The 14793-nt window shown below is 48.1% G+C and overlaps 1 protein-coding gene and 1 long non-coding RNA gene across 13 annotated transcripts in view; both read left to right on the top strand.

Annotated features, from left to right (window-relative positions):
* The window catches only part of LOC145542180 (uncharacterized), a 43232-nt gene extending 36899 nt beyond the window's left edge, over positions 1–6333 (top strand). Inside the window, exons 3-4 of the long non-coding RNA XR_014079639.1 lie at positions 4006–4064; positions 5556–6333. This is a non-coding gene — a long non-coding RNA (uncharacterized LOC145542180). The remainder of the gene's footprint in view (positions 1–4005; positions 4065–5555) is intronic.
* Positions 6334–9162: 2829 nt separating this feature from the next.
* Positions 9163–14793, top strand: part of ARID1A (AT-rich interaction domain 1A) — a 69641-nt gene continuing 64010 nt past the window's right edge. For 6 of the 12 annotated variants that reach the window (XM_081580479.1, XM_081580478.1, XM_081580480.1 and 3 more), the window contains exon 1: positions 9568–11075. In XM_081580479.1, the coding sequence (XP_081436605.1) occupies positions 9930–11075 (1146 nt within the window). In that variant the 5' untranslated portion in view covers positions 9568–9929. Of the gene's footprint in view, positions 9216–9567; positions 11076–14793 lie in introns of those variants that run through there. The other 6 variants (XM_081580475.1, XM_081580472.1, XM_081580474.1 and 3 more) reach the window with 4 other exon arrangements.

Here is a 14793-nt window from a genome sequence, read left to right as displayed (position 1 = left end):
TTTTCAAGCTGAGTTACTCAATTTCACTTTAGGGCTTCTGTTGTTTTTGTTTTCCTTTTGCTTTACAGGTACATCAGGCAAGTTCTTCTAATGCCTGGCCCTCAGGGAAGCCTACCGAGAGAGGCAATTCGGAAAACCCTGTTTTAGAGCAGAGCAGCTCCTTAGTAGCTCCCTATGGAAGAGGGATTCCTGCTGCAAATGACATGACATCACAGGCACACAACTTGGGCTAGAGTGAGGACTGCTGCTTCCGCCTCCTATAGGGCTCTGATCTGGGAGGTCCATGGACCACAGTATTAGGTGAGCGCACCCGAGGGCCTTGTTCTCCCATGTTAAACTTGGGCTACTCTCTGAATGTTAGTAGCAGGAGGCTGCCCAGTGTATTTGCTTCCTTTTGTTTTTATATTCTTTTGACTATTAGACTGACTTTATCTCCTTCATTTTCCTGGTTTTTGGAAGAATATGTAGAAGATACTAATTTTCACTGGGAAGTTCCTGGTATGCAGCATTAGTGAAATTCATTTCTTAGTGATAAATCATTCTTGTTTTTTTTTTTTTTTTGTAAATTTAGCCTCTTGCCAACACCTTCTATCACTGTGTACTCAGCATTACCTATATGAAGACCTAAGCAGTATGGAGACTTAAAAATATGTTTCCTTCTCTGTTTTTTCAATTATAGAAGACTCTAATGGTGTCAGCTGGTAAATGTTTACAGTTTAAGGTAAACATCACTCTAACTTTTGTAAATACTGTAATAGAAAACTGGTTTTGGAGATGTCAAAAACAAATTAAAAATTTTGTTTTATGGAGAATTATGTTGAAGACGTAGTTTCAAATTTGAAGAGGGAAACAAGGGGTTCTGCCTCTTCTTCTGTTAACTGTTCTGCTTTATGTCATTGTTGCATGAGGGGCTCAGAAAGGCTGAACTAGAAACACCAGCCCCCTGGAAGGGACAGTCACGTGTTCATGGAGTGAGGAAGTGCTAGCTGCTGGCTGGGGATTTCCCAGGTCACTAATTTTGAAAAACCCCCTAAACATTGATCTTAATGACCAAATTCTTCTCTTCAATAGCGAGGATCAAAAGGTTGGAAGTCTGCATCCTGTTTCCTCATCTAGCACCAGGGTTCTGGGGAAGAGCTACCCCTGCAGTGGACTCTAAGTCGACTTGTTCTTTCCTTTGTCATCTGGCCAATTAAGGACATTGTTTGGTTTGGTGCATCTTAGCCATTCATTTTGGTGGACAGTTGTTTCTCTTGTTAAAGACCAAAGACCATTCTAAACCCAGAGTCAGCCAAATAGGTAAAACAAATATCTCATAATTCCACATACCTGCCTTAGGAGGACTGGACTCCTATCTATACAGGAATCACAGGCATAAGCACTGTGACATACAGGATCCTGAGCTCTGAGTGTAGCCAGTGTGGCATAGATTGCGCCTTGTGGACATTTTTGTGCCATTTAGTCCAAGTACAGTTACCCATTGTGAGAGCCTATGTGACACTGAAACAAAAAGACAGCAGGAGAGGAGGAGCAGGAGGAGAGAAATTATCTTAATTCTCTTCTCCTCTGGGGGAAAAATGACTAAAATATAACCTGAGTGTAAGAGCAGTAGTAATATTAATATCTTTGATAATTAGGCCAGTGATCTCAGAGTACTTTTAAAATCCACTATTTTCTTTGTGCTCACCAAAGTCTCTTTAGGGTCCGATAGAACGGGAATTGCCATGTCGTAAGTTTTTCCCTGTTTCTCTTTATTCATCAACGTTCTTGCAAAATGAGGGATTTTGCTCTGAGTGTTAGAAACTCATAAATTTTGAAGGAAAAAGGTATATACTGTTTTAGAGGTATATAATATCTTTCCTGTTAGAGATCATCCTACACTGTATTTATGGGATGTACAAAAGTAGTGTATACTGTAGTGTTGTACATCACAGCAGGGTAACTGTCAGGGAACCTTCCACTTACTGTAAACTGAATGAGAGGATTGATTGGCATCCAAAATCAAAAAGTGGAAACTTCCAGACTGGTTTCAAAGCATCACAGTGAAAAGACAGTCATTTGACTCATGGAAAACCTGTGCTCTGATGCTTCTGAGCATACATAGTCCACATGATCAGATTTTGTGAGTCTGAAATCTTGATCATTGCTGTCTATAAATGGATACAGCCTTTTGGAAATCTGACTTAGAATGAAAGTCTGGACCTTTATTTCCAATGATGAGATACTTTCAAACTGTAGGTAGGCTCTTTGCCTTGAATATCAGGTAGTTTGTTCTCCTTTAACTTTTTGTCTTCCCTTTCCACCTCCAATCCCTCCTAAGAATTACACTTCTGAGAGAGTTTTTGTTGTCTTTGTAGTACCTCATTCCTGTAAATTCCTTCTTATCCAGGTTTTTGTTCTGTTTCAAGTAGTTTGGGAAATGGCAGTGTAGAATGTGTTTGGTGTAACTCTAGTCCTGATCACGATTTGTGTATATATATGGTTATACAGGGAAAGACTAAGTTAGATATTACAGTGTATACAATGGTGAAGCATTTACTAAATTAATTAATATTCAATTAGCAGATCACTCACAGGCAGTTAAAAAGTGATATCAGTGAACAGTTATGGCTCAACATAATTGCTTCTGTTTGCTATTGCATTTAGTCCTAGCACCATTGCTACGGCAGGGCTCTTCTCTGAATTTTATTGTGCGACTTTAGAAACGTCTACTGCCAATGATAGCATAAATAAGTATTCTAGGAGACAGTTAAAGCAAGGAACAAGTTACTTAGTGTGGTTTGTAAATATGGTTTTATAGTGATATTATTGGCAATAGTCATAATATTAATTTCTAGTTGAAAAAATAAAATGCTTACAGGAATTTGGAGCCTAAATAGAAGGCCCATTTGGGTGGAAATTGGGTTAGAACAGCACATGCAACTCAAGGATTGCTGAAGAAGGGCAAGTGCATAGAGTGAGGTTGCTTCCTCATGAAAGGTGAATATTCAATGTGTAGACTGTGTGCCCTTGGTGAAGTTTATAAAATGGTTTCTACCTAAACTCTTTGTAATAGTTACCACTTGTGCTCATAATGGATTACTAAAAATTTCAGTAGCCAATCAGGTTGTGACTTCCTCAGCTCTAAGCTTCTTCCTAGAAAATATCTTTTTAAAAAAAATAATTTTATTTGTTTACTTATTTATTTTTGGTTGTGCTGGGTCTTCATTACTGCACATGGACTTTCTCTAGTTGTGGCAAGCAAGGGCTACTCTTGTTGCGGTGCACAGGCTTCTCATCTCAGTGGCTTTTCTTGTGGCTGAGCACAGGCTCCAGGCCCAGTGGCTTCAGTAGTTGCAGACGTGGGCTCAGTAATTGCGGTACATGGGCTCAGTTGTTCCGTGGCCTGTGGAATATTCACAGACCTGCACTGGCAGGTGGATTCTTATCTACTGTACCACTAGGGAGGTCCTAGAGAATATCTTAGGAAGGTTATGTAGTATCTCAATTCTCCTATGTTTTCATCTTGAAAACACTGGTTGCTAGTCATAAAAAAACAGAGTACATGCGAGTTGACTAGAATCCTTCTTTTCTAGTTACTTTGGACTTCCAACTTTAGCTGGGCTAAAGCAGAACAACATCAGTCATGAACTCCAAGATTTGTAGAACAGACTGCCATATTTTTAGGTAACTGTGATTGCCTAGGAAAAAAAATACTTAAATGAGCTCTTGGACTTCGTTCTGAGGTCAAAAGTGAGCTCATATTAAAAAAAAATGGGTATTTTATATCATGATCTTGGTGTTTGGGGCAAAAATTGTAATGTTGTGTGATATAATGTATTCTTTTGTTTGAACGTAGTTTGTGGATGGACTCTATTAAACAAAATACATTGTGGTGGAGAGGAACGTGCGCAAGTGTATGTGTGTGTGTGTGTGTGTGTGTGTTTCAGTTTTTAAATGGCCTTTTGGGTAGGCTTGATGCAGTGTGTTAGGTTGTTTTACCTTTGTCTCCTGATCTCTCTACAGCAAGACTGGAAGAACAGAAACACACTTAGACCCCGGGCCTCCAGGATTCTCTTCGGAGGGTAAGCCAATTGGAACCAACCTACTGGTCTCCACCCCCAGCCCCCCTGTAGCTTTGTTTCAGTGTTGTTAAATTTCAGGGCAGAAAGTGATAATTTGGAAAAGTGCCAAAACTGACTGTAATTTTTCCTGGCAGCTTTCCCTTGGTGTCACTGGTAAGTTCTGCATTTCACTGGAGTACCACACCACTACTACTACAATACCCCACAGCAGACTCTCTCAATTGGCCCACTTTCATCTTCAGAAGAAGCCATTTTTCAGTAGGGATAGATGGATTTACACTCTCTTAAAGCTAGTTGGAATGCTTTCCCTTAAGAGCCATTCACTTCCTGCCTTATGCCTTGTAAGTTCCTTTGGCTTTTCCTTGATGCTTACATAAAAAGCCTGGGATGATCATGCTGGAGTATTCTCTTGAGGTGGCTGAGTTGCACGCTTGCTGCTTTAGCCTCCCTTCGTGTTTCACAGGACTGTATGCCCTGCCTCCTTCCATTTTGTCAGTGCTCACTGGGTTTTTCCTTTACTCTCCACCTCTCTTCTACAGATTTGTGTTGGAGCAAAAGGCTCCATTCCAGATCCATTCCAGAGTTGCTATGAGAAACTGCCCCACTCTTGACTTTTTTTTCTCCTATCTCAGTAAAATGGCAGTGTAAGAAAGCTCTGTGCAATCAGGGTTGAAATAAATACCCACCTAGAATATTTGATTTTCTTTCTGATATTCTTCTCTACTCTCAACTTTCAAAAATTTCCCTTACAATCATTTTACATGTGTGAAATGATCTAGACTGGTTTTTAAAGAATAAAGCAGAACAAAAGCAGCCTGTATTGGTTTAATATGGGAAGTCAAAGACAACAGACTTTTCTTGTTCCTGAGCAATACCTTCAGTATTAAAACTGGTGACCTTATCTTTCTTTGGTAGTGTTGTGAGTGTGTTGTTAGTGCTTAGTTCTGCAAATCTAAAAACAGCTTTGTGTAATAAGTGCTAAATACAAAATTGTCCTGTGTCTTCTGTTGGACTATAAAGTGGCTTTCAAACTTCTTTGTAAGTAGGTTTTTCATATATGCACTGTTTCTGTGTCAGTTGGTGAATACAAACCTTCAAGGAGGCTCAGCAGAAATGCCCAAATTCCTAATATGCTCACTGGTTTTATAAAACTCCAGTCTGCAATGGTTTGTCTTAAAATATTATTAATACTTTTACACTATCTTTTGCAAAAGAATCATCAATAAGCTCACCAATGAGACAGATGGATAAGGAGAATGTATATATTAGAGTGTGAGAGAATTGGTGCCTTTCTTTTCATGTTAGATTGACTCTGACTCCTTGCTTTGTTTGAAATCTACCACAATCCAGATCAGCCTGGACCTTTATTTTATCTTATTTTACATTTCAGCTTCGGGGTAGGTGATGGTAAGGCTAATTCTTTTTTATAGTGTTACAAAAAAAGCAAGTTGATTTATACCTAAGGTTTTTTTTTTTTTTTTTTTTTTGCAGGGCTCTTCTTCTGGTGAAAAAAAAAGACTCATTCAGAAATTAACATTTCTCCAAATGTGTTCTTTCTTATTGTGAAAGATAAATTCCTTCAAGTTGTTTATTTTAAAACTTTAAAACGAATGGCAAAAGAATCGAGACAAGCAGTTGTTGAGCCACCACTATGCTTGATACCTCTGGACTTGCTCCTTTGGAATTCTAGGTGCTGGGCAAGAGCAATTTTACCAGAGTCTGTTGAGCGCGCCACTCGGACTCCGTTCCATTTTTCTCCGTGGCGATCCAGTTCGTATCTTACAGCTCCCGCCTGGAAGCCGGCAATATAATGAATTGCCTTGACTTTTGCTTCAATCCACTTTCCTCGCTTAATATGCAGCCCAAAGTTTTGCAGCTCGCTGTCAGATGGTAGTGCTAGACTTTCACACTGCTCCCAAAGCCTCCGCTGGGGCTGTTTCAGAACACGGAGTTACAAACTTTAAGAAACAGATAGCTCCAGACGGAAATCCACGCCAGGCTTTGAGCTCTGCTTCTGGCTTCCGTCAACTGACATAGTTGCCCTTTTGCTCAAACTCGCAGCTCCAGTTCTCACTCGGGAGAGCTCTGCTGGGTGTCTGCTTGTTTCGCCGCCGCGGAGACGCGTGTAGGGCCACCACCCGGCGCTCCACCCGATTTCCCCGCGTCTTAGTTCAGAACCTAGGCAAACCCTCACTTGGGTCCCTGGACTTAAACGGTTTCCTTCAAAAAAAAAAAAAAAAAAAAGTGGGGAAAAGAGGGAGCCGGGCCCGATCTTTTGTTTATTGAATTTTGTATTTCGGACATTTAGGGGAAGCAGATAGCCAGAAAGCAAAGGCTGTCCACCTTGCAAACGTTTCCATCTCTTAGCAAACCCTCCAGGCCTGGGTTCCACATTTTGCAGTTGACTGCGTGGATTTTAATAGGTTGCTCCCTTACTCTCAGGCCCAATCCATGCACACCGTGCAGCCGGATTAAATGAGAGCACATCCTCTGCCATTTTCAGTCGGTTTGTCCTGGCAGCCCTGCCCCCTTTCCCTGGCTGCGGCAGCCGCGGGAGTTAACGTCGCGCGCAGAAAACTCGGCCTGATCCTCCGGGGCGGAGATCCAGTCCACGTTTGCCAAGTGCCGTGCGGTCGGGGACGGCGATAAGAACTCTCTCGTGAGGGAGCGAGCGAGACTTTAGTCCGGTTTCCATGTCAACGATTCAGTCCATATTTGCCATCAGGCTGTTGGTGGCACTGGAGCTTTCGTGCGGGTAGCGCTGTCCTAGTCCTAGTTCTCCAATCTGCGCCGGGATTCCTGAGCTGCCAGGGTGTGGGGTTAAAAGGCAGGGGCCGTGGGGGAGAAAACTCCACCAACCGGAGGACCCACAGTCCCAAACCCGGGTCGCGGAGCTCGGGCCAGCCACGTGCCCAGCTCCTCCCCTCCCCCCCTCTCCCGCTGCCTTTGCCCCTAGGGAAAGCTGATGGGCCAGTTTCTAAGAAAGTTCCTGTCCACTCGGCTGTCCCTGGGACAGTGATGTGGGCTCCAGAGGTAGCCGTGGAAAAGGATCCTAAAGGATTTGGAAAAACAAAAAAGGTGGGAAAGGAGAAATCCTACATTACCTCCTCCAACCCAAGTGGATAGATTTTTGTGCACTTTATTGCTAGATAAAGATGGTGGCTGTTTTCAAAACAGCGTGCCCACGTGTCAGAATGGGATTTTGGCACTTTCCAAATTTCACAGCCATTGAAGAAGGGGGATGAGGGCTTCCTCTGGAGACAAATTCATTCTGGCTTCCAGATTTTCACTGGGCTCCAGGTTTCTCATTACACTCCAGCTCTGAGGGAAATGGCAGGGTAATTGCATGTAAAAAATTCTTCATTTGTGTGCAGGACTCAGGACTGTTTGCCAGCTTAGAGGCAGTTGATTAAATAGCCAAGCTCCATTTATGAGGCAGCCTATAATTTGGTTTCTAGGACCTGATGCACCAGGAGAGTTGTTGCCCCTGAGGACTGAATGAAAGGAGGGCACTGGTCCATTCCAGTCAGTCAGATCCTGGTAGGCTGGTTTGGTTCTTGGCTTGAGGGGAAGAAAACACCACTCTAAAGAGTCACAAGAAGTTTGTGCCTTTTTAGTGTAAGATGACCTTAGGTGTTCTGGGGGTTAAGAATGAGTTCAGGTTTGGGGAATTATTCAGGGACCAGTGAGTGGCACAGCCAAAAAACTCCAGGGGCCTGCGGAATCTGGAAATTCTAAAGTAATGGTTCTGTGGCCATGAAGTGTCTATTTACAACATTTAAGGGGGGATGAAGCCCTGGTGTCTAATGACTAGCTGACCTAGCATCTCTCAAGGCAGCCTTGGGCTTGGTGAGGAGCTGGTATCCCCTCTGGCCTGTGTAGCCTGTCATGTCAGAGCATTCTAAGTCAGTCAGAGGAGGATAAGACTTCTGCTGAGATGTAGCGGAGCCTGTGAATCTAGAATTTTCTGTGTATATCTCCAGTTCGCTCAGCATCTCTTAGAATGTAACAGTAAACTTTGATGATTCCTTACAATGAAGGATAGAAAAACAAATTTAGGTTGCATCTGTTTTCTGAGTGAGGTGTTAGAGTGCACCTTTTCTCTCTTTTTAAGGAGAAAATGGTTCCCTCTATTTGGTCATCCCTCTTCGGCAGTGGTTCCACCAGTCCCTGGAGTCTCTTCTATGGTCTGTTACAGTCTTACAGGTACTGTCTTTGGAGACTGGGGCTCTTGGTCATTGTGGGCAAAGGTGGGGCTTGTGTCTTCCTATGAGAAGGCTGTCATATGTCCCCAAAATATCTTCAGGGGTGACCATTTTATATCAGTTGAGATGACCAGCTTTGATCTCAAACCCATTCTGATGTTCTGATCCCACTGTTGTATATGGCACCACTTAACCATTTTTCATTACTATTATTTCTAATGCTAAGTAGACAGGGGCAGCACTGGGGACACTACTACTTTTTAAAGTCACCCTACACTGCTCTCCTCTTTGTAAGTGATAGGCTAAGTGATAGGCCCGTCCCCTACCCTGTCTTATGATTCTGTAAAATGGAGATCGGGGACTTCATGCCCCCAGGGCCTGTGAGGACCGGCTAATGAGGGCAGAGAGAGTGGGAAAACGGAAAGTCTGAAACAATGATCTGTCATTCCACGCAGCTTGCAAAGAGGATACAACGTAAAGCTCAGCTGGGTCTTTGGAGCAAGTCTGCAAAAGGCTTTGAAGAAGGAAAAGTGCCGCGGAGATGCTAAGTAGCAGCCAAGGGACCAGGCCCACTGCCAGTGGGGGTCAGGCCTGGGCCGAGGCGGCCGCGGTCTCGGGCTCAGGCCAATTTTACAGCCGCGAGTAAAGTTCACGCTGCCCGCGGCGCGGAGGGGACCGACCTGGATAGGGAGGCCAAGAGGGAGGCGGCGCGCAGGCTCCGGAGAGGCGCGAGCTCCGGGCCGGGTTTTCCCCGAAGCCTTCGGCGGCGGCGCTGCCGAGCGAGAGCAGCAGAGCGCCTGCCGCCGCCGCGGCTGGTTCTCTCCCCTCCTCCTTTGTGAGGGGAAGGGAGCGAGTCCGTTCCACGGCCTGCGCCCCGCTCCGCGCTCCGTTCCGGGTTTGCCAGGCGGCCGCGACGGCGCTGGGTAAAATGGCAGTGCTGAGCCTCGTGTCGGAGTGAGGGGGACTCGGAGGAGAGTGGGGCGCTCTAGCCGCTCAGTCCGGCCGCCCGCCCGCTCGCCCGCCCGCCGCCGCGCAGCAGCCTCGGCCCGGCGCCGCGGCCGGGGAGGGGAGGCAGGGCGCCCGGCCCGGCCCACGCTCCGACTCTGCCTGCCGGCGCCCGGGCTGCTGCCGCGCGCCCTCCAGCCCGCCCGTCCCGGGTCCCCCTCCCCCCGCTCCCTCCCTCCCTCCCTCCCCGCCCCCTCCCCCTCGCCTCCCTCCCTCCTCTCCCTCCCTCCCTCCCTCCTTTCTCCGGCAGCAGAAAGCGGAGAGTCACAGCGGGGCCAGGCCCTGGGGAGCGGAGCCTCCACCGCCCCCCTCATTCCCAGGCAAGGGCTTGGGGGGGAATGAGCCGGGAGAGCCGGGTCCCGAGCTTACAGAGCCGGGAGCAGCTGAGCCGCCGGCGCCTCGGCCGCCGCCGCCTCCTCCTCCTCCTCCGCCGCCGCCGCCAGCCCGGAGCCTGAGCCGGCGGGGCGGGGGGGAGAGGAGCGAGCGAGCGAGCGAGCGAGCGCAGCGCAAAAGCAGCAGAGCCCCGCGAGGCCCGCCCGGGCGGGTGGGGAGGGAAGCCCGGGGGGACTCGGCCCCGGGGCGGGGTGGGGTGGGAGGGGGGTGAGAGAAGACGAAGACAGGGCCGGGTCTCTCCGCGGACGAGACAGCGGGGATCATGGCCGCGCAGGTCGCCCCCGCCGCCGCCAGCAGCCTGGGCAACCCGCCGCCGCCGCCCTCGGAGCTGAAGAAAGCGGAGCAGCAGCAGCAGCAGCAGCGGGAGGAGGCGGGGGGCGAGGCAGCGGCGGCGGTCGCGGCGGAGCGCGGGGAAATGAAGGCAGCCGCCGGGCAGGAAAGCGAGGGCCCCGCCGTGGGGCCGCCGCAGCCACTGGGAAAGGAGCTGCAGGACGGGGCCGAGAGCAATGGGGGTGGCGGCGGCGGCGGAGCCGGCGGGCCCGGCGCGGAGCCGGACCTGAAGAACTCGAACGGGAACGCGGGCCCTAGGCCCGCCCTGAACAATAACCTCACGGAGCCGCCCGGCGGCGGTGGCGGCGGCAGCAGCGACGGGGTGGGGGCGCCTCCTCACTCAGCCGCGGCCGCCTTGCCGCCCCCAGCCTACGGCTTCGGGCAACCCTACGGCCGGAGCCCGTCTGCCGTCGCCGCCGCCGCGGCCGCCGTCTTCCACCAACAACATGGCGGACAACAAAGCCCTGGCCTGGCAGCGCTGCAGAGCGGCGGCGGGGGCCTGGAGCCCTACGCGGGGCCCCAGCAGAACTCGCACGACCACGGCTTCCCCAACCACCAGTACAACTCCTACTACCCCAACCGCAGCGCCTACCCCCCGCCCCCCCAGGCCTACGCGCTGAGCTCCCCGAGAGGTGGCACTCCGGGCTCCGGTGCGGCGGCGGCGGCGGCGGCCGCCGGCTCCAAGCCGCCTCCCTCCTCCAGCGCCTCCGCCTCCTCGTCGTCTTCGTCCTTCGCTCAGCAGCGCTTCGGGGCCATGGGGGGAGGCGGCCCCTCAGCGGCCGCAGGGGGAACCCCCCAGCCCACCGCCACCCCCACCCTCAACCAACTGCTCACGTCGCCCAGCTCGGCCCGGGGCTACCAGGGCTACCCCGGGGGCGACTACGGCGGCGGGCCCCAGGACGGGGGCGCCGGCAAGGGCCCGGCGGACATGGCCTCGCAGTGCTGGGGGGCTGCTGCTGCTGCTGCGGCGGCGGCGGCCGCGGCCGCCTCGGGAGGGGCCCAACAAAGGAGCCACCACGCGCCCATGAGCCCTGGGAGCAGCGGCGGCGGGGGGCAGCCGCTCGCCCGGACCCCGCAGGTAACACGGCTGAGTGGGGTGGGGGGGTTGGGGCGAGTGTGTGTGTGTGGGGGTCCTGGGAGTGGGTGGCGGCGGGGAGCGGGCCACGGCCGTGGGCTACCCCCAGTCTGGGGCCCCCACTGCTGGGGAGCTGCCATTGTCTCGCTCTTTCTCTCTTAAAATGGCTGCCCGTCTGCCTTCCTCTCTTTCCCTCCTTCAGCCTTTGTGTGGGGCTTTCCCTAAGGTGTCTGCTCCTCTCCTCCTCCTCCCCTAGTCCCTTCCAGCTCCGGGGGGTCTTCAGAGGGGTGCGGAGCCGGGTGTGCGGGAAAAGGGCCCGGCCCGGGGTGAGGGGGTGTTGGGGGGTCAGGTTAGGGGTGTAGGCAGCGTTCGGAGGTCGGGAGTTGAGTGAACAGTTCTTTGCTCACCTGCCGCTCCTCTCTGCCCTCCCCACCTTCCTTTAGGCTGGTCCCCATCTGTGCTTTCAAGGAGGGGGCCCCTCGGGCTCGGGGGACCTCGAGGGAGGGCAGGGGCCTGCTTGGGAGCAGCTAGAGGCCGGCTTCGGTTCACCCTGGGCAGCCCGGGTCGTCTCCTGTCTTAGTCTCCGTCGGCCCAGTGGCCTGGGCTTCTCCCTGGAAGTGCTGGTAAACAGCTGAGTGATTGGAGTAGTAAGTGCAGATTGCTTTGGTTTGGGATTTGAATTATGGAGGTAAAATCCTTCTGTCAAAGCCAGGAGACAGTTGGTCTTAGGTTGACATCCTATCTGTGATCTGATTGGCTCCCCATCTCCTGCTCTTGGCCATTTATAATTGCCTCTGATGTAATGGTACAACAATCCTGATGAGCTCATAAACTTTTACACTCTGCTTTTCTGCCAGTGATAACCCAAACCATCGCTGCCACTATCTGCCTTTTATTCCAGAGCTGAAATTGGCTGTGACCTTGAGGAGGGAGGTTTAAGCAGCAATACTGTATCAGCAGGAGCAGAGCCCCAGACAGGCTGCCCTTGTTACATTGTGCCCGGAACAAAAGAGGAGGCAGTGGCATTTTGCTTGTACCTTGGATTTATTTTGCTTGTTATGTTTTATGCAGCCTGAAATAGATTCTGTGTTATCCGAACAGTAGCTGAGTTTTTCTCTACAATGGGTTTGCTGTTTGTTTTGGTTTTGTGACTTTCCTGATGGTATAAAGGACTTCTTTGATGGCTCTGAAGATGCATTTGTCTTGAGTAATTTTGACCCTATTTGCTTTGCAGAATTGAAATTATTTTACTGAGCTTTTTATTGAGTGGCAAATGTGGGATCTTTATCAGGGGGTAAGAGAAAACTTTGAGAACTGGAGGCTTTCTGAAAGAGAATTTCACATTTAAGTGTTCTAAGGAAGGCTGGCGTCATTGGCGTCATTCTTTGTTTACATGTTGAATCTTGTTAACACTTTCTTTTGTTAATTAAACTTTGGGAGAGCAGCTCAATTTAAAGGGAAGGACATCTTTCATGATCTTGAGAGGGACTGTTTCTTAAAGGCTTGGTTTGGTGAAATTTATCATTTGTTCCTGAAATATCAAAAAACCCAGTTTTCTATTTTGTCATCATTTTACAGCTTTGAAATACAGGTCAGTTTTTTTCTCTGCATTTTAAGTTCCATTTATTTCTGTCTTCCAAGATAATAAAAATATGACCTACAATGATACTTAAGATTTGCTTAGAAATTGCAACTTTTAGGTATGTTTCTGTGCATTCTGCTTTGTTTTGCTCTTCTTCCTTCTTCATCATGTTCTGTCTTCAATGCTTTGGTTTGTTCACATTTTGTTCACTTAGGCGGCCTCATTATATACATATATTCCCTCCCCATTCTAGAACTGCTTTTCCACTCTTACTTGGAGCTGGAATTTTTTAAAGTAGTTGTATCAGATAGCAGGTTTAGAGGTCTGTGCGCTTGACTCTATGTCTTCCATGATGTCCTATATCTGGGCAAGAAATAGGGGAATTTTAAATTGGATTCCTAGTGTCTGGAGGATAAATTTTGTTTTAGGACATTCTCTTGTCTCTGGGTCATTCTATAGTTTATATCTCTTTCCCCTCATTCCCCCTTTATTTGTGGAGGAGGGGGAAAGGGGGCTGAGAAATTTACCATTCTTAAGCCATTGGAGGAAAAATTTGGGGTAGGTCACGGCTCATTTAAAAACAAAAATTAATTTGAATTCTTTAAGTTTGGGGATATTCAGGCAAATCTTTTTTTTTTTAATTAACATTTACTGTATAGCATTTAATGCTTTTCAGTCATTAAACAGATACTTGAGCATTCTCTGTGTGCTTGGTACTATGTTCTATGCTGGGTAAAAGGTGGGAAAGTATATACAGTCCTTGTTTAGAAGCTTGTCTGTGCTGCCTTTGGGCAAATTTTCTGATCCCCTTTTAACATTACCAGGCTTAGCACTTCACACAACATCGATTCCTGTTGGATTTCAGTTCATTTGCCTATTCCCCTGAGACCCACAGCCATGGGCTGGAGAGCATTCACTCTCAGGAGAGACAGTGCAACTTCTAGTTTTGTAGGTTGCTTCAGATATGTCGTCTAGATGAAGGCTGTAGGTGGATAGATTTCGTACTGAATTCCTTTTTGCTACTTAAGGATAAATTTCTTGTCAGACCATGATGGCCTGTTCTTAACATTCTTAAATAATAAGATGTTGCTCTATTCTTTTGTTTACCTCAGTCTTGAATTAACAGTTTTTTGTAGATACTTGATTAACACATCTAAGATAGTAATGCTCTCCTTTGACTCTGCCTTTATGAAAGAAAGATTAGATAAATGTGTGTACTGTGGCTATGTCTTTTTCACAGGAGCTGGAAAGATCCCAGCAAACAAACTTTTCCTTTATGCCCTTCCATAAGTAAAATTGTATCTCAGAGAGTTGTATCCTGCTAGTAATGAAATACTTTCAGTCACCTATGTTACTAACCTCACTTAAAGCTTTTTACTTAGGATGCTTTTAGCTATAGTACCTTGAGAGTAGTACCAGCTCATCAAAGTAAAAAAATCCAATAGAATATGTAGTCCAGGATCAAAGTGAATTTGATTGTAGAAGCTTGGCTGTTAGTTCCTGCTATGGAAATATCAAATGATACTTCCGACTCCTGGGAAACAAACACAGGAATCCTAGGCTTATTATGGGAATGCCTACTGGCAGAAATTCTGGGCTGGCTGAAACACAGGACTCTTGGAGTTCTCTCAAGTAGGAGGGATCAGGATAACCACATTCAGACGGCAATTAGTTGTGAGGGCTTCATGTGTCTCTGTTCTCCATGAGAGAACTGGGGGTAATGGAGTTGGGTTGATGGTGAGAGAAGAGAGAAAGCCGTCAGGACCAAGGCTGGCTTCTTTGTATTGGGCCCTGTGGGGATTTTTTAAGGTTCCTTCCTTTGTGTGTGACACAGAGTTACCATGACAAGTGGCACCTGCTGTAACAAGATGTCCTGGATTACATTAAACATTCATATGTTAGATTGACTTCTGTAGGGTATGATGTCTTTAGTAGGCCTTTTACAAAGTTAGTGAACCTTTTTTGAAATGTGGAAATCAGCTAACAAAGTAATGGCCAGGGGCTTTTTCCATCCCCATCCCTCAAAAGGTTGTATTGATTGGCTACAAATCCCAAAATTCTAGAAGGATCTGAAGCATGCAGATATGGTATTCAGAATAAATTGGCACTGAACAGTTCTTTTCTGCCAGTGAGCTGGAG

The sequence above is a fragment of the Giraffa tippelskirchi genome, chromosome 3 (assembly GCF_054371585.1).
Source record: "Giraffa tippelskirchi isolate mGirTip1 chromosome 3, T2T-mGirTip1v1.2.pri, whole genome shotgun sequence".
Classification (NCBI taxonomy): Eukaryota; Metazoa; Chordata; class Mammalia; order Artiodactyla; family Giraffidae; genus Giraffa; species Giraffa tippelskirchi.
The sequence above is the reverse complement of the archived record's forward strand: the minus strand, read 5'-3'. Positions and strand labels throughout refer to the sequence as shown.